Genomic DNA, 27167 nt, shown 5'->3' on the forward strand with positions numbered 1-27167 from the left:
AGCTAAAAATAAAGCAGCAAAATAGTTAAGACAAAGCAGCAAAATATTTAAAATAAAGCAGCAAAATAGTTAAAATAAAGCAGCAAAATAGCTAAAATAAGCAAGCAAAACAGTTAAAATAAAGCAGCAAAATAGCTAAAATAAAGCAGCAAAGTAGTTAACTGTTTCCAACTAATTAGGCCTGTGGTTTTATGCCTTGAGCTCATTTCAAAATACTGTGAATTCATTTTTATATTCCCATCATAAGATACAGTATATTGCATCATGATGTCCATCCATGTTTCCTCACAATAACTTACTTTTGTTAGCCACCATCAATAGTTATAAAACTTTATTTGTGGCTTGCACATCGGGTAAGGAAAAACCCTATCAGTTGTGGGCTCAAAGGTCAAGGTCACTGTGACTGAAAGCAGGAAGTTGGTTTCTACAAAATAACTTGAGTTTTCCCTCATCTAAAGATACTAAAATTTGTGGATAACCTGCGCTTATGGAAAAGAAGGTGGCTATTAATCTTGAAGTCAAAAGGTCAGAGTTTAAAATAACTTATTGAAGGAATACAAACAATTTTTTCTGCCCAGAGACATTAATTGTGCATGATGTACATCAACCAGATTTTACAGATGATTTATACTTATGGGGAAAAAAAGGCTTTTTGATTTTGGGGTTAAAAGTTGGTAGGTCAAGTTCTCAGACTGTAGGAAGAAAAATGTTTCATGCCCAATAACATTTGTTCTACATCACAGATCTGGCTCAGTCTTTGTGGATGGCTTTCATTTAAGGTGAGAAATAATTTATTGATTTTGGGGTTAAAAACAACAAAGGCCAAGGTCACTCTGGCTGATGAAAAAGAAATGGATTCTTTGAAATAATCTAAATTATTTACATAGAGGACTAATATACTTGAGATGAACATATAATGTGCTGTTCACAGTACTCTTGCTTCTTCAGAAGTATCAGTTTTAATCATGGTTGTATGAAAAATAGCACCCTTTTATGGGTACTGCATGGGTATCAGTTTCATCATGTTTTTTTTTAAAAATAGTCACCCTTTTGTGGGTACTTAATGGGTATTGATATTTATTGTCGTTTTTAAAAATTTGTCACCCTTTATGGGTACTACATGGGTAACAATTTTCATCATGTTTTTGTAAAATAGTGACCCTTTTCTGAATATGTCATGGGTGTGGCTTTGTAAAACAAGTAACCATTTGAGGGTACTTCATGGGATCAATCTTCATTGTGTTTTAAAATAGTGACCCTTTTGTGGGTACATGTACTTCTTGATAATCGATTTTCATACAAATTTTCATTGTGGTTTTGTAAAACTAGTGACCTTTTTCTGGGTACTTCCTGGGTTTCAGTTTTCATTGTGGTTTTGTAAAACTAGTGACCATTTGAAGGTACTTCATTGGATCAATTTTCATTGTGGTTTTGTAAAAATAGTTACCCTTCTTGTGGGTACTTCCTGGGTTCAATTATTATTGTGTTTTTTATTTTAAAAAAATAGTCACACTTATTGTGGGTACATCATGGACATCTATATTCATCGTCATTTTTGTAAAAATTGTTGAGTGGTAAAATTTATGGTTCTAAGCATCCATCAAATAATGAAATAAAATTAGATTCAGTGTTGAAATTACATATATTGCTGTTGTTGTAGGGAAAAAAATTTACAATTATTTTGTAAATATAATATATTTGTATAAGGATTATAAATCAATAAAGATCATCTGCAGCATGCTAAATTCAGACTTGTTTCAAGATCACTCAGCAAGGTATTAACACATGTGTTGTGGGTAGGTTTAGAATTTTTGAAAAATTATATTGCATATTATGTGATGTTTATTATTTCTACATAGTACTGTTAAACATGAAAACATTCCAATGCATTATCATATACTTTTATTTGGTCCCTTAACTTGCAAAATATAAAAGGTTAAAAAGCTTGACATCACTGTTTTCTGCCAACAATTACAGTAATACCAAAATAAGCTGCATATCTTGGTCATCATGAAAATGTTAGCACTGGAAACATTATATATTATTGTGGTCAATATTAATAATCTTTTAAATGTGATAGAAATAAAATATGTTGTGTTGATGTTGTACCTTTGATATACCATTTGTTGTAATAATAATCTCTTTGGATGCAAAGACACAGTGATCACATTCAAGAGGGCTCTCAAAACTCACTTATTTCGACTGCAAGAACAAACTTAAAGACCTAATAATGTTTCCTACCTTAAATATTCTTAGCATGTTTTTTAATGTTTTCTAATTTCATGGTGTTTGTTTTTGTAATCATATCATTATATGTTTTTTATCTTATAGGTGTTGTTTGATGTTATTAAATGCTTAGAGCTTCAAAGATTAGAATTATATTATTTATAAGGCAACTGAATAAGGGCATTTTCCTTTTAATGGATGGTCTATGCTTTCTCAAAGATACAGCATACATACGTACATACACACACACACACACACACACACACACACATACATACTGTAACTGATTTGGGGGTATGGGCTAACTTGTGTAAATGTGATAATAAATTTAAAGAATGCTCAAACTCAGGGCCTTTTTTATTTTGACTATGAAATTATGATAAGATGTTTAATACAAGAAATATGGCTGAAACATTAATGTATGTGCTTGATTACGTGTAACGTATGCAATACACAAATGATATAAAATGCTGGCCTTCATAATCGTAACATAATTATTCAGCAAGAAATGGATGACCCACAGAGTAAGTATTTTGAAAGTCAGCTCTAAATTCCTAGTGTGGTGGGAGAAATCTGCTTATTTAATGTGGCACAAAATTACTTTTATATTAAGCTTGAATCAATAGCAGTGAAACGAATTTGTTTGAATTGAATTGATACCTATTGTTGTACTATATATATGTAATTCCAGTCTATTTTTGAAAATAAAGAAATTAAAATTCGTAGACGTGTCTTATTTTTATAAGTATCTATGAGCTTTTTAATGCCATCCAATAAAGTTGTCATTATAACTACCTCAATACATTGTTATTTTTATTTGGTGGAGAGATGTTGATAGAGGCATTAATGTTGACAGCTATCTGCTGAATTTTGAATTTCACTCCTATTTATACTCTTTGGAAAATAGTCATGTGATATAAATTTAACCTTAACCAATCATTGCTTGTCTGGGACACTGAACAGGTCTGATGGTGCTGAAGAGAGGGTTAATATACAATTTAACTATCATCACTTGTCCGTTTACACTCTGTCATTAGCAGATATATAAACATTACATATTATATCGTGTCCATCAAACACCAATGTACTTGAAGTTGTAACCAAGACAGTTAAGCATTGGTGAAGAGTACACAACTTGACTGATGAATGCTGATAATATTCAAAATATATTGACCAGCATAAAAATGAAGACTACACTATTAAATATTCAAAACATACTTTTACTTGTATAAAAGAAGGCCAGCATTTACAATCAACAAGTGAAATTTAATTTTAAAAAATGTGTACTTTGATAATTTACTGTGTGAAACCGGTCATGTGATCTAGCCTGCAGATGTATTTTCATGATGTCAGCTGTTGGCGTCATTGAGCTTAGTGCTATTAAAATGACGATTTGGATGGGAATTTAAGTGTGATAAACATATTTCTGGGTGTGACAAATTCTTATAAAATAAGATTCCAGAAGATTTTGTGAGTATTTATGTGCGAGGTTGAATTTGATGACATTTGTTACCATATGACTGGCAATTACACTTGACATAAAATATGAATGGTTTAGTACAGATATCAAGGTAAGTCTTGATCTAATACATAATAATTTTTAAATTCATTCTTTCAGCAGCTGATATATTAATTGACATGAACAACATGTTAAATTTATGACATAGAAAAAACATCCACCCTATCCATCATATTACAGCTTTAGAATCCCCAGGTCTATTACAATATATATATATATATATATATATATATATATATATATATATATATATATATATATATATATATATATATATATATATATATATAATACAGACATACATACATACATTTTTTGGATGATATTGAGGCATGTTCACAAAGACAAACACACATGCAGACTTAGATGTAAAACAACATACCATTAGTATGCTAATAGACTGCATCAAATCTTGCTTTGCCTTTTTCATACATCTCTTCCTAGACATCTAATTATTCCTTGTGATTTTGTTCTTTTTCTTTTGTTTACACCTCTTCATTAATTTGGATAGTTTTACTTTTCTGCGCCAAACTGTAAATATTTATTGTTCTGTACATGTCACTATTTGTATGTGTTTGACTGTGTATTTCACCTTCACTTAAAGAAGACCATACTTAAGGTAAAAATGTTGGGAACATTCTTCTGTTCCCAGCACTGGTGTGTGTGTGTGCATAGAAGTATTTATTTCAGTGGAGAAAATTTTGAAAAATGCAAAAAAAATAATTAAAAATTGATAAAACCTAATAATGATGATGGCATGAAAAAACTAGAGCCACTTGGTGCATTATTGCAAATCCCTGTGCTTTCTAACCTATTACCTCCCCTGACTTTGAACATTGAGTTGTAACCTAAAAGCCATTACATACTGTATTTGTTCACTTATAAAGTCCGGTCTGACTGCAAACAACATAGACCCGGATCTGACATAATATAATGTGTCAGTGGATAGGGTCTGTGTTGTTTGTTCTACTCATTACATAAACTAGATTTGCCAGTGCATTATGTAGCGTCAGATCTGGTTCTGTCATTTGCAGTGGGATCTGACTTGTATGTGACTGCATGGTATTTTATGTGTCCTCATGCTATGACTGCATGTTTAAAGTTTGGTTTTAAAAGCAATAAAGAAATTTATTAGTGAATGCAATTTTATATTTATCCTTTGACCCCCTTCCATGGGCCCAATGGATTCTCCCAAAAACTGTACTCCTGTCAGAGATGTTTATAGCATTGGCAGACAGAGTGTATGGCAATATTAGCCTTTAAAATATCAGGATAATAATGTAGAATTGTTTGTTTTCAGATTCCTATCCCCTGGAGTAAAACCAAGAAAAGTGAACAAATCACTATGATGAGTAAAGCAATGGCATACATGCATCTGTCAGCAAAAACTGCAATTGAACGACAATTTTGTCATCAGAGGGACCCACTTAGGTTTTTCTCACCACTGACATTCATGGAATTCGTGCACATTTTCCGCATCATATCGGCCTTCATTACCAAAACAGAACTGGTAAGCTAATTTAATATTACCATCAGATTGCATTTTGTACTAACTTTCCCAATATCCATTAGTAACTTTACAGCTCCTCTCTGACTTTGGTCATCAAGATGGAATATTAGTTTATTTAATAAAATTATATTGTCTATTTTATTTATTACCATTTTGTTCTGCTGATCTGATGACTACAAAATCGATGTAATGTTTAAGTCAGTCAAGTAATCTGATGACTCAGAAGTTAATGCCACATCTACGAGATGCCTTTCCTCATTGTATAATTTTTACAAATTCCTGAATTTGAAAATAAATTACATATTTTCAAGATATTGACATTTTCAAATTCTTTTCTTTCATTTCATCATGCTGATTTTGTACAATTTCTGATAAGTCATAGAAATCATGAAAAATAGACCAATACTTAAAACTTCCCTGTACACAGTGTAACCTCAATATTGCAATCCCCTCCCCTAATCAAATACATTTTTGATGAGTTTTGACACTTCTAAGCACAAGATATTAAATTCAGTTGAATGCATTATGTGCCACAATTTATCAAATGCTTAGTGACCTTAGTGAACCTTTGTGAAAGTACATTTACATGCATCTTAGAGTAGTTAATATATTAAATGAATTTAGCAGAAAATGCTTTTCTTGTCAGATTAACATTGGCAAACATGAAAGAGCACTTGGCAAAGTGAATGAGGCCTTTGGAAGTATAGATGAGTTTAAAAGACAAGTTTCTGACCTCAGTCCTCAACACAAATCAGTTGTAGAGGAGATTAAAATACTTGTGGAGGAGGTAGAACAACAGAAACAGAATTACATACAGGTAACATCAACAAGATTACCCACATGTAACAGAAAAAAATGATTACTTGCAGGTAACAGAAACAATATTTAATTTACCTATGGGTAATTAAAAAAAAGGATTTCATACAGGTAATAGAAGCAGGATTACTTACTGGTACTATAAAGGATTATATTCAGGTAATGGAAATTGTATTATATACAGGTAACAGAAATCATATTATATACAGGTAACAGAAGCAGGATTACATAAAAGTAATATAAAGGATTATATGCAGGTAACAGAAATCATATTATATACAGGTAACAGAAGCAGGATTACATACAAGTAATATAAAGGATCATAGTCAGGTAATATAAAGGATTATATTCAGGTAATATAAAGGATTATAGTCAGGTAATATAAAGGATTATATCCAGGCAAGAGAAACAGGATTACATACAAGTATAATATGAAAGATTATATACAGGTAACAAAAACAGGATTACATACAAGTAATATAAAGGATTATATACAGGTAACAGAAACAGGATTACATACAGGTAAAAGAGATATAAAGAAATAAGATCACAAAGGTCAGTATGGAGAAGTATGTGTTTCAGTTTGAGTCAATAACTTCCTACTTAAAATGGACAGAATGAGTCATTTCCTTGACTGTCTTTCCAAACTTTGTCTGTTATGGTGATGTTGGCTGTAGTTTACCCTTTGAACATTTGCAGTGGAATGTTTGTGTAGCTGTTTAACCATACATATATTCATCCAACAGTCAGTGTCCATAAAGATGGTTGTATCAATTAAATGCTGAAATTGCAAGTTGTATCTTCTACCATCAAGAGTAGATTCCATTGTGAGACTGGATAGCAAGCATCCACTTGAACTGGGTAAGAATTCCTCTCAGTTCTTGTTGAGGGTACGGTGCACTGTACAGTGATGACAAGGTAGGTCAAGTGACCACTAGAAGCACTGGGTAAAAGATTCTCAACTTGCTGTGTTGAGGATTTGATGGAAAAACATGACCACAGAGAATGGTACAAAATAAATACAAGCTAGACAAAGGCAGTATGGCCAAAAAGGAATGTATATTTGAGTTTGTGTTCCACTAGTACTGGATGAGATTACAGGCAGCATACAGTATAATGATGGAAATGCCCATTAATTGTAGTTGAATAGTTTGGGGTGAAAATGGATAATGAATTATCCATGAAGACACTATTGCTCTAAGTAGTATTATTAAAATTATGATTTGAAAGTGTAAATGAGAATTTTGGATCTTTACTCCAGGAATGAACAGTAATGTTCTGTATTAAAATGCTTGACACTATACCAAAGATTTAGTATGCATTAGCTCTTGTCCTCTGGGTTAAAATGCTTGACACTGTACCAAAGATTTAGTATGTATTAGCTCTTGTCTTCTGTGTTAAAATGGTTGACACTATACCCAAGATTTAGTATGCATTAGCTCTTGTCCTCGGTGTTAAAAGTGCTTGACACTATACCCAAGATTTAGTATGCATTAGCTATTGTCCTCTGTATTAAAATGCTTGACACTATACCAAAGATTTAGTATGCATTAGCTCTTGTCCTCTGTGTTAAAATGCTTGACACTATGCCAAAGATTTAGTATGCATTAGCTCTTGTCCTGTATTAAAAATGCTTGACACTATACCCAGGATTTAGTATGCATTAGCTCTTGTCCTCTGTGTTAAAATGCTTGACACTATACCAAAGATTTAGTATGCATTAGCTCTTGTCCTGTATTAAAAATGCTTGACACTATACCCAAGATTTAGTGTGCATTACTTCTTGTTCTCTGTATTAAAATGTTTGACACTATACCCAAGATTTAGTATGCATTAGCTATTGTCCTCTGTATTAAAATGCTTGACACTATACCAAAGATTTAGTATGCATTAGCTCTTGTCCTCTGTGTTAAAATGCTTGACACTATGCCAAAGATTTAGTATGCATTAGCTCTTGTCCTGTATTAAAAATGCTTGACACTATACCCAGGATTTAGTATGCATTAGCTCTTGTCCTCTGTGTTAAAATGCTTGACACTATACCAAAGATTTAGTATGCATTAGCTCTTGTCCTGTATTAAAAATGCTTGACACTATACCCAAGATTTAGTGTGCATTACTTCTTGTTCTCTGTATTAAAATGTTTGACACTATACCCAAGATTTATTATGCATTAGCTCTTGTCCTCTATGTTAAAATGCTGGACACTATACCAAAGATTTAGTATGCATTAGCTCTTGTCCTCTGTATTAAAATGCTTGACACTATACCAAAGATTTAGTATGCATTACTTCTTGTCCTCAGTGTTAAAAAGCTTGACACTATACCCAAGATTTAGAATGCATTAGCTATTGTCCTCTGTGTTAAAATGCTTGACACTATACCAAAGATTTAGTATGCATTACTTCTTGTCCTCTGTATTAAAATGCTTGACACTATACCAAAGATTTAGTATGCATTAGCACTTGTCCTCTGTGTTAAAATGCTTGACACTATACCCAAGATTTAGTATGCATTAGCTCTTGTCCTCTGTGTTAAAATGTTTGACACTATACCAAAGATTTAGTATGCATTAGCTCTTGTCCTCTATATTAAAATGTTTGACCCAATACCAAAGATTTATTATGCATTAGCTCTTGTCCTCTGTGTTAAAATGCTTGAGACTATACCAAAGATTTAGTATGCATTAGCTCTTGTCCTCTATATTAAAATGCTTGACACTATACCCAAGATTTAGTATGCATTAGCTCTTGTCCTGTATTAAAAATGCTTGACACTATACTCAAGATTTAGTATGCATTAGCTCTTGTCCTCTGTGTTAAAATGCTTGACACTATACCAAAGATTTAGTATGCATTAGCTCTTGTCCTCTGTTAAAATGCTTGACACTATACCAAAGATTTAGTATGCATTACTTCTTGTCCTCTGTGTTAAAATGCTTGACACTATACCAAAGATTTAGTATGCATTAGCTCTTGTCCTCTGTGTTAAAATGCTTGACACTATACCCAAGATTTAGTATGCATTACTTCTTGTCCTCTGTATTAAAATGTTTGACACTATACCCAAGATTTAGTATGCATTAGCTCTTGTCCTCTGTATTAAAATGTTTGACACTATACCAAAGATTTATTATGCATTAGCTCTTGTCCTCTATGTTAAAATGCTTGACACTATACGAAAGATTTAGTATGCATTAGCTCTTGTCCTCTGTTAAAATGCTTGACACTATACCAAAGATTTAGTATGCATTACTTCTTGTCCTTTATTAAAATGCTTGACACTATACCCAAGATTAAGTATGCATTACTTCTTGTCCTCTGTGTTGAAATGCTTGACTCTATACCAAGATTTAGTATGCATTAGCTCTTGTCTTCTGTGTTAAAATGCTTGACTCTATACCAAAGATTTAGTATGCATTAGCTCTTGTCCTCTATATTAAAATGCTTGACACTATACCCAAGATTAAGTATGCATTAGTTCTTGTCCTCTGTATTAAAATGCTTGACACTATACCCAAGATTTAGTATGCATTAGCTATTGTCCTCTGTGTTGAAATGCTTGAGTCTATACCCAAGATTTAGTATGCATTACTTCTTGTCCTCTGTGTTAAAATGCTTGACACTATACCCAAGATTAAGTATTCATTAGTTCTTGTCCTGTGTTGAAATGCTTGACTCAATACCAAAGATTTAGTATGCATTAGCTCTTGTCTTCATTGTTAAAATGCTTGACACTATACCCAAGATTTAGTATGCGTTAGCTATTGTCCTCTGTGTTGAAATGCTTGACACTATACCCAAGATTTAGTATGCATTAGCTCTTGTCCTCTGTGTTAAAATGCTTGACACTATACCCAAGATTTAGTATGCATTAGCTATTGTCCTCTGTGTTAAAATGCTTGACACTATACCCAAGATTAAGTATGCATTAGTTTTTGTCCTCTGTATTAAAATGCAAAGATTTAGGATGAATTAGCTCTTGTCCTCTGTATTAAAAAGCTTGACAATATGCCAAAGATTAAGAATGAGTTAGCCTTTGTCCTCAGTGTGAAAATGCAGCTGATAATAATGGTATGGGGTCAGGAATAAATTATTATGAGAATCTTCTCAGTGTCAGAAGTGTGATGACTTACTAGTGTAGAAAAGGTTCTAGTATCATAACATGAAGCCATTATTCTAATAGCACAGGTGTTCATAACATGAAACCATATACCAATAGCACAAATACTAGCACCAATATCATGAAACCATTTTCCAATAGCACCAGTACTAGAATAAATAGCATGAAATCATATTCCAATGGCACATGTTCAAGTATCATAGCATGAAACTATATAGCAGTAGCACAGGTGCTTGTATAATATCACTTTCACATAATATATATGTTTCTTTTATTTATTTGCACAGATTGTCTTTCAGACAAGAGATGTAAGTTATCACATCTCATACAATGGGTTTTAGAATGTTTTCTGAAACTTGTAACCTATAGGGGAAAAAAAAGAATGAATTGCTGTGTGACAAATGATTGATTTGAGTCAGTTGATTGACTTGTTTGTATAATATAATTTTAGGGGTGATTTTATGCTTCATTGTGTGTACTTACAAATGTTTTCACAGAATACAGACTGAAGTAGTTTAAAAGTACATTCTTAATGTAAAAAGACTGGTTTACAAGTGTTTTCTTGAAATACCAAGACTACATCTCTTGAGATGGAAACTGCCTTGGCAAAAGGTGACCCTAAAAATACAGTACCATGAATCCACTATTTTTGTATGGGTATCAGCTTTCATGGATTTTTGTTTTGTTGCTACAAACCATCACCACCATATATCCTGTGTTGTGCTGACATGCCATTAAACTCTATATTTAACATACGTGAAAACAGGATCTTCATTGTGTTCTATAACCATGAAAACTGTAGCTACTAAAATAAATGAATTGATGGTATTTCATTCTTTAGTATATTTGTCCAAATATTTTCAAACTGTTTACCTTCTGCTGAATTTAATACCATAAGTTTTTAGTTTTCAGTATAAAAAAATGATGTGTTGAAAATGGGTTATTATGAATCTATCAACTAATGACAGCCGCCAAATTTTAAGAAATTCCCTCCACCCTATTTTGAATCTATCAACTAATGACAGCCCACCAAATTTTAAGAAATTCCCTCCACCCTATTTTGAATCTATCAACTAATGACAGCCCACAAAATTTTAAGAAAATCCCTCCACCCTATTTTGAATCTATTAACTAATGACAGCCCACCAAATTTTAAGAAATTCCCTCCACCATTTTTTGAATCTATCAACTAATGACAGCCCGTCAAATTTTAAGAAATTCCCTCCACCCTATTTTGAATCTATTAACTAATGACAGCCCGCCAAATTTTAAGAAATTCCCTCCACCCTATTTTGAATCTATCAACTAATGACAGCCCACCAAATTTTAAGAAATTCCCTCCACCATTTTTTGAATCCATCAGTTAATGACTGCCCACCAAATTTTAAGAAATTCCCTCCACCCTATTTTGAATCCATCAATTAATGACTGATCGCATAATTTTAAGAAATTCCCTCCACCCTCAAAAGAGCTTCCCCACGGAGTGGCTCAAGCAACCTAGATTTTATCCTACAACTTACTGCATTTCAGAGCTTTTCTATATCATATCTTGAATTGTGATATATGAACCTAAGTTTCAAACAGTAACCATATTGAACTTGTTTGAAGCTATATAAATGCAGGGAGTAATCAAGGATAGAATACAAGTCCTTTCTCTCCATCCCATGACATCAATTCTCTTACAAACAATATTAATTAATATTGTACTGAAAACTCATTAAAAGAAATATCAACTTACTTAGCTCTGACACTCATAACTCCATAAATGATAATTTAATTCAACTGGATGCTTGATTAGTGAGGTCTTTCTATTAGTGAGGTTTTGTTGGAACTGAAACACTGCAAGCTAATTATGGCATGTGCTTCTTTGAAACTGATAGCAACATCTTGTCAAAAAAGAAAAAGGTAGACAAATTATGTCATACAGGTCTCCCTTGTTATAAAACACTTCATTAAACAAATTTTTGGATAAAACATGGTAACGCTATGAACTACACAACCAAACTTAAATCACTTTTTGAATTAGTGGGTTGCAAGAAAACAGTATGAACTAACTGTTATATATTATTTACTTTTAAAACTTTATTTGATTTGACCATTTCCATTATATTGCAGTAAATTACATATGTTGTTCTTGCTATTCCTTGGTTCAGTACACAATGCTTTTCTCACTAGACTATGTTCAGTACATAATGCAGTTCTCACTAGACTGTGATTCATTACATTTTGTGGTTCTCACTAGACTGTGATTCAGTATATATTGCTGTTCTCACTAGATGATGTTCAATGAATAATGCTATTCTTACTAGGCTATGTTCAATACATAATGCTATTCTCACTAGACTATGTTCAATACATAATACTGTTCTCACTAGACTGTGGTTCAACATGCTCTTCTCATTAGACTGATTCATTACATTTTGTGGCTCTCACAAGACTGTGATTCAGTATATATGGCTGTTCTTACTCGACTGATTAATTACATAATGCTGTTCTCACTAGACCATGATTCAATAAATATTGCTGTTCTCACTAGAATGTGATTCATTATATAATGCTGTTCTCACAAGGCTGGTTCAGTATATAATGTTGTTCTCACTAGACTGGCTCAGTATATAATGTTATTCTCACTAGACTGGTTGAATCAGTACATAATGCTGTTCTCATCAGACTGGTTCATTACATGATGTTGTCCTCACTAGACTGTGATTCATTGCATAATGCTGTTCTCACTAGAATGTGATTCATTAAATAACAAGGTCAGTGGTTATGGACCCCAACTGCATGTACCATATGATAATAAGAGGGTGTTATATAAAAAAGAAGGCTGCATTCTTGGGAATAATGTTTTCTTATTAGAGTTACTTACGACCACATATATCTTTTTATACAAATCAAACTGTTCAGTAAATAATTGTCAAGTTCAGCAGGAATTTTCAGATATATACAAAATTTGCATGCTGCTTTTCATGAGAGAAATGAGAGAGCTGAGTTGAACATATTTAGACCCAGACAGTTATCTCAGATGAAAATTAGACAACCATTTTGTGATCAATTATAGAATAACACTTTAATTTCTAACTGCTTTCAAGGTCCTAATAAATGATTCACATTTGAGTGATGCATACAATTTTAACATAGATGATATGTTTATGTCAAGTTTAGTTGCTAACATTGAATTTGATTGCAATTACCTTATGTGCATTAACACATAGCATATTACAGATATAACTTTTCACTGTCAGCAGCAGTGGTAGCTTTTGTTAAAGGTTTTGTCTATTTATTTACCAGTAATGTTAAAAGTTTTATAAAGTCAAATATCTCAGCATGCAAAATACTGCCAAACTTTTTTCTAACATTTTGTCACAAAGTTATGTTTACACTATTGCATCCGACAACAGTAAATTTATGTTCCAAACTAGTTAAAACCACTGTTGTAATCATTAAAAAACTTGCAATTATAAATTGTGTAAGCAGTTGTCAGTTAAACATTCACATCAGATGCTACATGAAGTAAAATTCCATGTGAAGAAAAGCAAAAATTTATTTGGTGACTTGACTACTTGCATAATGGCTCACTGATTTTAGTGACTAACCACCCATTGGTACAATTGGTCGATATAATCAGTTCCACTTTATGTCAGTTTTAAGTCAGGCACATGAAGAAGTGAATTAGTATACTACTTTGTGGTATAATTCAGGAATTTATTGGTAGATCCTGTAATTTATTTTAAAATTTCCAATAATTTCTTGTTAGGAGTGAGCATAAAAACAGAAGAATATTTAACTTCTTAAAGCACTTTATCAGGACTTGCATCTCTGTTATATGATCAAATAGTTATTGTAACACTGACTGGTTGTATGTTATCATTCTTTTTTACTGGTTTTCTTATAAGGCTTTAGACAAATGCAAAGATCAGGAACAGAAGATTGAAGAGTTACAAGGACCACTGGAACAGCTCCGTAGAGATGCCCAGTCTGAGTTCGATAAGGTAATAGAAGCCATGAACTTTTTCAATTAACATTTCCAATAATATTTTGGCATTATTAAATTGTAACGAGTTCAGTGAATTACCTTATATACTCATGCATTACATCAAGTCCATTTGCAGACAACTTTGCCCCATCACTGGCAGATCAGAGTCTGTGTTGTTTATTTTACCAACATTGCCTATCGACCTATAGGTCCAGCTGATTATGTAATGTCTGATCTCGGTGTTTGCGGATTTGATGTTTACATGAGTATCTACTGTATTGTGTGTATTCCATATAGTTTTCTTAATTTAGTCCTTTGTAATACACATGAGGTATGCATTTTGTTACTATTTAACATGAACACAATTTGTTCACAAATTAGATTCCTAATGGTAAATTTGTAAAGATTTCACATTAATGAAAATTTGAAGACAATCAGTAGGAATAGAGATAAGGACAATAAAACAGATTCATTCTTTTACTGGTGCCAAATTCAGTTTGATTTATAATTACTTGCAGAACTGATGTAACTCTGGTGTCCGGGGGGAGGGGGGGGAGTAAAACTGTTAGTAGCTCACAATGCTACACACAGTAGCATACCCATCAACTTTTAAGAATATACATTTGTTCACTGTTTTTTATTGGCATAGTTTGCGACATTTGAGTTAGTGTTAAATCAAGACTGCCCAAGATATTAAGCTGTAAGCTTGCTGAAGTTTTATTACGACAATCTTTTGGCATGCCAATTGATTAAGTATGAAATTTTAATGAATGGAATTTTGTTTTAATTTTTATTTCTAAGATTTGAAGTATGATAGTGAAGTGAAAAAGCAGGATGCTAATCTGGAGGCTCTTGCCTCATGGGGAGGTTTAGAAGGCAGCACCCACTTTTGGGGGTTGGGCTGATGAGGGTAAAGCATCCTCAGATGAAAATATTAGCTTAAAATCAGATTCTCCAGATAGATAAAAAAGGCCAGTTTTGCCAGCATACAACTTGTATTTTTTCATTATTTGACTGTAATAAATAAAATACTGTGACAGTTGATTCTTACTCCTTTCGCTTTAATTTCAGTTAACTTAGTCACTTTATTTAGGCTGCTAGACAAGTCTTTATGTTTTTTTACACACCTGTCGTATCATGCAGTACAATTGCATAATATGCCAGCAAGAGTAGTCAATACAAGATGCTCAGATTAATTCCATACTTAAGTAGAATATTCAGTACAGTGTTCAAGTTGGAACGTGATATTTTATTTAGGTCAGTTTGAAAAACCTTTAGACTTTCAATTTAAGTTGGTTCGATTTTCAGACAAAAATTTTGGTTTTGTTATGAAGTCCAGACCTATTTTTGCCATAAATCTTAAAGAAAGATTCAAAATAACTTGATGTACAGCTGTTGTGATAAGGTACATTTGGTTATTAAAGCATAAGGTAATTAATAAGTATAATATTTAACAGGTGGTCTTAATAAATAGAGTACACAAGAGGTGATCTTTAATGAGTACAATATGGTAGAAATGTTCTTTAAGTAGTTAAATACGTAAGAGGTGGCCTTTAACAAATATAATATGTAAGAGGTGGCCTTTAACAGGTGGTCATTAACAAGTGGTCATTAACAAGTATAACATGTAAGAGGTTGTCTTTAAGACAATTTTTATTTACTTGTAGCAGCTGAAAGTGTGAATAATAATAAGTGTTATTTTTTATTTTACAGTTACATGTATCTACCAGCTTGTGTTCTTTTCAGTCCTAATTAAATTTTACATCGTATTTCTGTAAGGTTGTCCAGGTTAGATTTCCATGCATATCTATAAATACCACAATACTTGGCCTTGTGACCTGAGAAATATTTATCTCTAACTGATCTCTAGTAATATCTGCTATCTCCCTTTTGCTCCTAAATAAATAAATAAATAAATAAATAAATAAATAAATAAATAAATAAACACTTACATGCCATTCATATACATAATATAAATGAAGCAGCACACCATTTCTGCCCAATGAAATACAGGTGTCTTGTTTTAAGTTCCAATGCCTATTGCCCTTTCCTTATCAGGATGCAAAAAGCAATCCAACTTCCAGTTTCCACTTTGTTCTTTTCCCTTAAAGATATCTTTTCTACCACGTGATTTCTGCATGCTATATTCCAGATGATAAATCTTTGGATCACATATCATTGAAGTGTTGATATTGTTTTAGGTATTTGTTGTTACAATTTCCCTTGTAGTATCTAAGTAATTGTTGTTAAAATTTCCCTTGTAGTATCTAAGTAATTGGTGTTAAAATTTCCCTTGTATCTAAGTAATTGTTGTTAAAATTTCCCTTGTAGTATCTAAGTAATTGGTGTTTAAATTTCCCTTGTAGTATCTAAGTAATTGGTGTTTAAATTTCCCTTGTAGTATCTAAGTAACTGGTGTTTAAGTGATGACAGAGGTCATTGATTTGTCCTGAGGTACTTTTTGAGCATTTTAAGAAAAATGGAATAAATGTTTCATGCATGATTAAAATCTGAAATACTGCTTGTATTCATTGGTATTTGATTCTCTTATCATCATGAACTATTTCATACTTCAATAAAGTGTTTATAAAATCGCTTTCATTTAATGAAAACTCTTGTCATGGAGATTAGATAATGAATATTTCTGTCACCAGATCTGGCAGTTTGTTGATACAGCTTCACTCTAACCTTCAATGTTTTGGCATCATTCAATATTGAAAAATTTTGTGTGTTTTTCAAAAAAGAATGCAGGGTCCATAGAAAGTTGTGATTCAGGTGAAACAGCCAGCCCTGCAACTCACATTTCACCCCACTTCACAGAGAAAGTTAACTTCATTTCATCTTGTCTTTCAGTCAACAGGTCACTTCACCCACATTTTTTGGCCACTGGGAGCTTTTGTGTTTTGAATATAATATCAAGTCTTGTGTCTCTTTCTGTTCCAACAGTTTAAACATAGTTTTCATCTTTTTGTATCAACTTGTTATGAATACAATTTTTATTTATGTTTAGAATTACATTTTAATCTTTGAGATTCCTGCCAGTGATAGATGGAGAAGTGAATTCCATGAATTCGTAGACTAAACAAGAGTCAGTTATTACTTTTGGAATGTTTATATTTGTTGCCTAAACAAGTCAGCTATCACTTTTGGGAGGTTTATATTTGTAGCCTAAACAAGAGTCAGTTATTACTCAGGGGAGGTTTATATTCATAGCCTAAACAAGAGTTCTTATTACTTTTGTGAGTTTTATATTTGTAGCATAAACAAGAGTCAGTTATCGCTTGTGGGAGGTTTATATTCATAGCTTAAATGATAGTTGATATCTATTGGGAGGTTTATATTCATAGCCAAAATAAGAGTCAGTTATTACTTTTGGGAGGTTTATATTTGTAGCCTAAACAAGAGTCAGTTATTACTCTTGGGAGGTTTATATTCATAGCCTGAAACAAGAGTCAGTTATTACTCTGGGAGGTTTATATTTGTAGCCTCAACAAGTTTTCCTGTAAACGCAGACAGAGGAAACTTTGTCCTCAATATATATCATCCATTTTTTTATAGTAACCCATTTTTAAGGTTACCTCATTTGCAGAAAGCTGCAATTTTGCAAAATCAAACATAGAAAATATATTATGCTTCCATAAAGTTTAATGGGTAGTTCTTTTCCTTTTGTTGTTGTTGTTGTTGTAGGGTTTAATGTCATTTTTCAGCACACAATAGGCTATACATGGCAGCCAGTATTAATGGTGGAGGAAGAACCCAGGAAAACCCCTGAAAGAACCACCAACCCATGACAAGCTACTGGCAAGCTTTCTCACATACCCACACTAGCCAAATCTGAGATTCGAACCCATGCAGACAGAGGTGAGATGGCAGTGATCTGTAATGGAGAGTGCTTTAGACCACTCGGCCACTTGGGGCCAGTCTTTTTCTTTTGTATTATTTGGCTCAAAAACTTTGTAAAAAGGTTTCTTTCAGTGAATATTTTCAACATTCTAAATTTTTACCTCTCTGCACTCAATTTTTTTCCTATTTTCCCACCACTCCAACCTTTTTAGGAAAGGGAAGAGAAGTCACTTTGCCATAAAATCTTTAGTTCAGTGTGGACCATGACAACCCATCATTTGGTTCTCAGGACTTTGCAATTTCGTAGTTGTTGAAATAAATGTAATTATTCTGGCTGTTAATTTTATAAAGTTTGTTATTCAGTCGTGTTTTATGACTGGTATTGTTAGTATTATTGTTAATGGTATTGTTAGTATTATTGTTATTGGTATTGTTAGTATTATTGTTAATGGTATTGTTAGTATTATTGTTATTGGTATTGTTAGTATTATTGTTAATGGTATTGTTAGTATTATTGTTATTGGTATTGTTAGTATTATTGTTAATGGTATTGTTAGTATTATTGTTATTGGTATTGTTAGTATTATTGTTATTGGTATTGTTAGTATTATTGTTATTGGTATTGTTAGTATTATTGTTATTGGTATTGTTAGTATTATTGTTAATGGCATTGTTAGTATTATTGTTATTGGTATTCTTAGTATTATTGTTAATGGTATTGTTAGTTTTATTGTTATTGGTATTGTTAGTTTTATTGTTATTGGTATTGTTAGTATTATTGTTACTTGTATTGAACAGTATTATTATTACCAGTATTGTCAATATATTTTTATTACTGGAATTGTTAGCATTATTTTTACTGGTATTGTTAGTATTATGATATTTTATATGCAACTTTCAGAACGAAGTACTTCTTTCTATTTTTAATCTCTTAGTAAATGATCAGTCTTATGATCTCACCTGGTATGAAGACCATTAAGATTTGCACAAACAAACACAGTCTGCTATTCAATATGACTGCCATTGCTGAAATAAGAAATGCAACCTGTAAACAACTTCTTATAAAATACTTCTCAAAGAAATTGGACCAAATTTGACAGAAAAATCCTGAAATCCAAGTGACCAACCATGACCTACAATAGAAAATCCTTAAAATGACATCTAAAAAACAACGCTCTTTGTAATATGACCAGATTGGACGGCAAGAATCCTGGCATGAAAGCCCTTCAGTTTTAAACAATAATGCTGATCTGTCATTGGATGAAAATACACAAAAAAGAGAGACCTTTAAATAATCTTTTTCTAGATCAATTGCAAGAAATTGAAAACATTTTTACAGAAAAAATCTTAGTAAGCAAGATTTCATGGTCAATTGCTCTTGCTTTTGGCTATGAGGAAAGGCATGCAGATGTCAGTGAGGTGAGTGATCTCAGGCCCACTTAGGATTCTTGTCATTTACTTTGAGAGAGACAAGGTGTGTCATACATTTTTTATGTTCTCTTTATTAGAAACTGACTTATACAATTCATTTTTTAACCATGTTACTAACTTCTCTAGGAAATGCTGACATTGCAAACATTTAAAAATGGCCATGAGATAGTAGCCTACTTCACACAGAACCAGTATAAGGTATAATACAGAGTTGTGCATTGTCACTGAAGAATTTGTCGGAAAGGGTGCACAGTATGCATCATATTTTATTTGTTTATAGTGTGAGCCCAATCACAGACATACACTCTGATCATCTACCATGAACTGGATAGATGATATATTCACATATAAGTTGGGTCCAGACCTCACAGATTCTGATCTGCTTCTGCATAATATACTAGGATATCTGAGTTTCAGGAGACCAAACAACAGAGACCCTGTTCTGCTGGTGCAGTATGCAATGACAGAACAGGGTCTGTATTGTTTGCAGTTGGACTCAACTTACATCTGAGTATATGCAGTAATTTATCTTGCTTGGTTTTGCTGGAAATAACAAAAATGTGCTTAGAAATTTTTTTTATATTTGAGTTAAATAGGAAGTGTAGTTGAATGAAACATTGGATTTTAACGGAAAGGGGAATAACCACTTTATTGCATCAGCTAAATAATTTTCTATAATGCACATCTTTCTTCATGATAGTTTAGTCTTACAACACTTGCACAAAGCCTTTCCGGTAATGGATTTTGTTTTCAGGATTGGATAGCACATTGGTAATGTAATTGTATAACTGTCCTTTAAAGGATTGGATGATTTATTAGTACAGTAGTAATGTGATTGTATAACTGTCCTTTATTGAATTCTGATTTTAGGATAGGATAGTATAGTGGTAATGTAATTGTATAACTGACCTTTAAAGGATTGGATGATTTATTAGTACAGTAGTAATGTGATTGTATAACTGTCCTTTATTGAATTCTGATTTTAGGATAGGATAGTATAGTGGTAATGTAATTGTATAACTGACCTTTAAAGGATTGGATGATTTATTAGTACAGTAGTAATGTGATTGTATAACTGTCCTTTATTGAATTCTGATTTTAGGATAGGATAGTATAGTGGTAATGTAATTGTATAACTGACCTTTAAAGGATTGGATGATTTATTAGTACAGTAGTAATGTGATTGTATAACTGTCCTTTATTGAATTCTGATTTTAGGATAGGATAGTATAGTGGTAATGTAATTGTATAACTGACCTTTAAAGGATTGGATGATTTATTAGTACAGTAGTAATGTGATTGTATAACTGTCCTGTATTGAATTCTGATTTTAGGATAGGATAGTATAGTGGTAATGTAATTGTGTAACTGACCTTTAAAGGATTGGATGATTTATTAGTACAGTAGTAATGTGATTGTATAACTGTCCTTTATTGAATTCTGATTTTAGGATAGGATAGTATAGTGGTAATGTAATTGTATAACTGACCTTTAAAGGATTGGATGATTTATTAGTACAGTAGTAATGTGATTGTATAACTGTCCTGTATTGAATTCTGATTTTAGGATAGGATAGTATAGTGGTAATGTAATTGTATAACTGACCTTTAAAGGATTGGATGATTTATTAGTACAGTAGTAATGTGATTGTATAACTGTCCTTTATTGAATTCTGATTTGAGAATGTAATAGCTCAGTGGTAATGTAATTGTATAACTGACCTTTAAAGGATTGGATGATTTATTAGTACAGTAGTAATGTGATTGTATAACTGTCCTGTATTGAATTCTGATTTTAGGATAGGATAGTATAGTGGTAATGTAATTGTATAACTGACCTTTAAAGGATTGGATGATTTATTAGTACAGTAGTAATGTGATTGTATAACTGTCCTTTATTGAATTCTGATTTGAGAATGTAATAGCTCAGTGGTAATGTAATTGTATAACTGACCTTTAAAGGATTGGATGATTTATTAGTACAGTAGTAATGTGATTGTATAACTGTCCTGTATTGAATTCTGATTTTAGGATAGGATAGTATAGTGGTAATGTAATTGTATAACTGACCTTTAAAGGATTGGATGATTTATTAGTACAGTAGTAATGTGATTGTATAACTGTCCTTTATTGAATTCTGATTTGAGAATGTAATAGCTCAGTGGTAATGTAATTGTATAACTGACCTTTAAAGGATTGGATGATTTATTAGTACAGTAGTAATGTGATTGTATAACTGTCCTTTATTGAATTCTGATTTTAGGATAGGATAGTATAGTGGTAATGTAATTGTATAACTGACCTTTAAAGGATTGGATGATTTATTAGTACAGTAGTAATGTGATTGTATAACTGTCCTTTATTGAATTCTGATTTTAGGATAGGATAGTATAGTGGTAATGTAGTTGTATAACTGACCTTTAAAGGATTTGATGATTTATTAGTACAGTAGTAATGTGATTGTATAACTGTCCTTTATTGAATTCTGATTTTAGGATAGGATAGTATAGTGGTAATGTAATTGTATAACTGACCTTTAAAGGATTTGATGATTTATTAGTACAGTAGTAATGTGATTGTATAACTGTCCTGTATTGAATTCTGATTTTAGGATAGGATAGTATAGTGGTAATGTAGTTGTATAACTGACCTTTAAAGGATTTGATGATTTATTAGTACAGTAGTAATGTGATTGTATAACTGTCCTTTATTGAATTCTGATTTTAGGATAGGATAGTATAGTGGTAATGTAATTGTATAACTGACCTTTAAAGGATTGGATGATTTATTAGTACAGTAGTAATGTGATTGTATAACTGTCCTTTATTGAATTCTGATTTGAGAATGTAATAGCTCAGTGGTAATGTAATTGTATAACTGACCTTTAAAGGATTGGATGATTTATTAGTACAGTAGTAATGTGATTGTATAACTGTCCTGTATTGAATTCTGATTTTAGGATAGGATAGTATAGTGGTAATGTAATTGTATAACTGACCTTTAAAGGATTGGATGATTTATTAGTACAGTAGTAATGTGATTGTATAACTGTCCTTTATTGAATTCTGATTTTAGGATAGGATAGTATAGTGGTAATGTAATTGTATAACTGACCTTTAAAGGATTTGATGATTTATTAGTACAGTAGTAATGTGATTGTATAACTGTCCTTTATTGAATTCTGATTTTAGGATAGGATAGTATAGTGGTAATGTAGTTGTATAACTGACCTTTAAAGGATTGGATGATTTATTAGTACAGTAGTAATGTGATTGTATAACTGTCCTTTATTGAATTCTGATTTTAGGATAGGATAGTATAGTGGTAATGTAATTGTATAACTGACCTTTAAAGGATTGGATGATTTATTAGTACAGTAGTAATGTGATTGTATAACTGTCCTTTATTGAATTCTGATTTTAGGATAGGATAGTATAGTGGTAATGTAGTTGTATAACTGACCTTTAAAGGATTTGATGATTTATTAGTACAGTAGTAATGTGATTGTATAACTGTCCTGTATTGAATTCTGATTTTAGGATAGGATAGTATAGTGGTAATGTAATTGTATAACTGACCTTTAAAGGATTGGATGATTTATTAGTACAGTAGTAATGTGATTGTATAACTGTCCTTTATTGAATTCTGATTTTAGGATAGGATAGTATAGTGGTAATGTAATTGTATAACTGACCTTTAAAGGATTGGATGATTTATTAGTACAGTAGTAATGTGATTGTATAACTGTCCTTTATTGAATTCTGATTTGAGAATGTAATAGCTCAGTGGTAATGTAATTGTATAACTGACCTTTAAAGGATTGGATGATTTATTAGTACAGTAGTAATGTGATTGTATAACTGTCCTTTATTGAATTCTGATTTGAGAATGTAATAGCTCAGTGGTAATGTAATTGTATAACTGACCTTTAAAGGATTGGATGATTTATTAGTACAGTAGTAATGTGATTGTATAACTGTCCTTTATTGAATTCTGATTTTAGGATAGGATAGTATAGTGGTAATGTAATTGTATAACTGACCTTTAAAGGATTGGATGATTTATTAGTACAGTAGTAATGTGATTGTATAACTGTCCTGTATTGAATTCTGATTTTAGGATAGGATAGTATAGTGGTAATGTAATTGTATAACTGACCTTTAAAGGATTGGATGATTTATTAGTACAGTAGTAATGTGATTGTATAACTGTCCTGTATTGAATTCTGATTTTAGGATAGGATAGTATAGTGGTAATGTAATTGTATAACTGACCTTTAAAGGATTTGATGATTTATTAGTACAGTAGTAATGTGATTGTATAACTGTCCTTTATTGAATTCTGATTTTAGGATAGGATAGTATAGTGGTAATGTAATTGTATAACTGACCTTTAAAGGATTTGATGATTTATTAGTACAGTAGTAATGTGATAGTATAACTGTCCTTTATTGAATTCTGATTTGAGAATGTAATAGCTCAGTGGTAATGTGATAGAATAAATGAACTAAAAGAAAACACATATTTACAGAAAAAAATGCTGAAACCTTAAAATTAAGTGATGCAAACAGTGCATGTCATTTAAGTTGAGGGATTTTTTACCTGCCATTGGGTTTACCATCTGTATTCACTTACAAGTTAGATTCAGCTGCAAAACTACATAGTTCCTGATCCGCCATTGCTTACTGCACTGACAGATAAGGGCCTGTTATGTTTTGTTCTACTGATTGCTCCTTAGAAACTGCATTGACCCAGATCTGTTGGTGCATTATTAGATGGTTCATCTGAATCCACGCAGTTTGCACTTGACTTATAAACAAGTATATATGGTATTCTATCACTTGTAATTATTTTCTATTATAATTAACACTGGCCACTGTTACATTTTTGTCTCATACTATCAATGAAATTGACACATTCAGACACTATGTAAGGAATAGCATCACTGTATATGCACTAGAAATTATAATAATACCAGTTTTTAAGTTGCTGAGAGAGATGCTGATTTATAACCCCCATCTACATTACCTTTGATCCCTTGGATAGTAGACGATGATAAAAAGCTAAGTGGTCACTGTGTTGAACTGACTGCCATCAAAAACGTGTGGGTGTTGGCTGGTGTGGCTGATGTGTACTTAATTTTTACAAAGTTTGACAATTATCATTAATTCTATAATTGTATAGTCTAATTTATTACTTAACGCTGTTCTTTCTTTCAGCAACTTTAAATAATGTGATTGCATCCTGCATCGATCAGAGATGTTGTTTCACATTTTGTAAATATTATAAAAGGAGTTGAGTAGTAAATTAATTTTTTTTATAAGTCTGTAACACATTTGGTTCACTGACATTTTGAATTTGTCAATCAACACTGTTATGATGTACCTATTAGACAAGTTTACAATACTTTTCAACACACAAAGATTCAGCATCAAAGTATTCTTCTAGAAAAATGAACCTATTGCATGAAAAATAAATATAACCTTTCCAAAAGAAATGTTTTCTATTTTCTATATGATTCTTTCTGTGAATATTCTGATATATTATTTAAAATCCAAAACCTTTTATTCTAATTTCTTCCAAGTCATTATGATTTAAACTGATGTTTCATGGCTTTCTTCAGCTGGTACCTTTAGCCTGACTTTTCAGCTCAGACCAGTTTTGCAAAAGAAAAGAATCATTTATGCTTGCTTTTAAGTCAAGTCTAACTGCATACAACATTGACCTTGATCTGCCACTGCATAATATGCTGGCAGATTGGGTCTGTGATATTTTTTCTATTGATTACATGTGGCAAAATGCATAAATCCAGCCGTGATGATGCATTTTGCAATGGCAGATCAGGGTCTGTGCAGTTTCCAGTTGGACTTGACTTATAAGTGAGTATAAATGGTACTTATAGAATTCATCAGTCGATTTATTTTCTTGTAGAATACTGAGATAACAATATTTCACCTTTTTGAAAATATATCTGAATTTTATTTAATGACACTTGTATAATTCATTCATTTACAATGAAGATACAGTGTTACCTACAACATTTTGATTGATGCATGCTTCAGGTTTCAATTGGAAATGAAAACAAAAATGAATTTAATTATGCACCTTAAGGATAAATAAATTATTGAATTTATTAAAATTGTCTATTCATGATAAATTCATTTTTAGATGTAAATTTGTGGTTTTGAGTATTTTGTGCAATACTTTTTGGTTTTTGGTTTGCTTAAGCATCACACATCTTTTAAGCATGTATTATTATCGTTATTGATCCATGTAATATGTAGTATTTTGATTTTAATGAAAATCACCATAGTCTTTCATTAATAAGAGTTCCATTTTCACCCTGTTGCCATATGATAAGAGTGTGATGTGGGTGTGTGATTTAGATTTTAAAAGTAGCTTTAACAATTTTCCAGTCATATCACTATGATTTCTGCAGTAGGGCAGTTTATAGTGATGTCTAGCACTAGGGCATTATGCCACAGACATGTAGCATGATGTCCAACCCAGTCACATTAACCTGACACCAGGCTGACCAGTCCTAACACTAACCTCTTAATGCTGAGTGCCAAGCAAGGCAGCTGTTAGTACCATTTTTAGAAGTCTTTGGTATGACTCGACTGGGGTTTGAACCCACAGCCTCGCTGCATCCAGGGTGGACGCTCTAACCACTAGGCCACTGGAGCGGTTCCTTGTGATAAGAAAGAATTTTAAAATTTCATTCACATGAAAAGAAAAGCTGACAGAAACATGGCATGTACTGTATATATGTGCCTACGAGACAAGTCTGACTACAAACAACACTGATCTGGCATTGCATAATGTGTTGGCAGTTCAGGGTCTGTTTCTTTTGTTCTACTGATTATTCCTAAAAAACATCATTGACCCAGATCTGCTGGACACGTCATAAAGTTATTGATCTTAATTCATGCAGTTTGTAGCTGAATCTGAATTATAAGTGATGATTAATTAATGTTTTTTTGTAAAATGTGGCTTTGTATTTAGCTGTAATATGTATTTTCATGTTTAATTTGATCAATCATGGCTGTTTATTGAAGAAAGCATTCCCATATTTTAAGATTTAATCTTCCCCTATTTTTGTTAATTAAGTGTATTTGGTTTAATTCTAAAATAGATATTGGATAAACCTTGTATGTGCAAGAATTTCACAGAAAGTGTTTATAAATCTATCTTTCTATCTATCTGTCTATCTATCAGTCTGTCTGTCTGTCCAGTTAGCTGGCTAGCTAACTAAATCCATTTGCATTTTAGGAATTTGGGGAGGGGGGAAGCAATATATAGCCAAAAGAATATCGCAGCTTTCTACTTGATAGGCAGTAGATAGAGGCCTATAGTGAACTCACAGAAATTAGTAGATAGAGGCCTATAGTGAACTCATAGAAATTAGGCAGTAGATAGAGGCCTGTAGTGAAGTCATAGAAATTAGACAGTAGATAGAGGCCTATAGTGAAGTCATAAAAATTCAAGGTTCTCAACATTGTGTACTTGATGTGGATGACCATATTAACCCTAACTTTTGAAAATATTTTGTATTTTTAGTTGAATCCCAACTATCAAGCTGCAATGATGGCATTGAATGCTCTCAACAAACGAGATCTGGATGAAGTAAGAAGCTACAGAGAGCCACCTGAGTTGGTTCGATATGTCCTAAATGCCCTCTGTCTTTTGTTTCGTAGAACACAAGAGTAAGTGTCCTGCTTTCAAA

General features: G+C 32.1%; 1 protein-coding gene across 3 annotated transcripts in view; it reads left to right on the top strand.

Moving 5' to 3' along the window:
• Positions 1–27167, top strand: part of LOC149779382 (dynein heavy chain domain-containing protein 1-like) — a 457419-nt gene that overhangs the window by 285896 nt on the left and 144356 nt on the right. For 2 of the 3 annotated variants that reach the window (XM_089940014.1, XM_089940015.1), the window contains exons 75-79: positions 5046–5255; positions 5902–6072; positions 14090–14185; positions 19570–19641; positions 27002–27147. In XM_089940014.1, coding sequence (XP_089796140.1) covers positions 5046–5255; positions 5902–6072; positions 14090–14185; positions 19570–19641; positions 27002–27147 — 695 coding nt within the window. The remainder of the gene's footprint in view (positions 1–5045; positions 5256–5901; positions 6073–14089; positions 14186–19569; positions 19642–27001; positions 27148–27167) is intronic. The other variant, XM_089940016.1, reaches the window with a different exon arrangement.

The sequence above is a fragment of the Sinohyriopsis cumingii genome, chromosome 17 (genome assembly GCF_028554795.1).
Source record: "Sinohyriopsis cumingii isolate HCF-2022 chromosome 17, ASM2855479v2, whole genome shotgun sequence".
NCBI lineage: Eukaryota > Metazoa > Mollusca > Bivalvia > Unionida > Unionidae > Sinohyriopsis > Sinohyriopsis cumingii.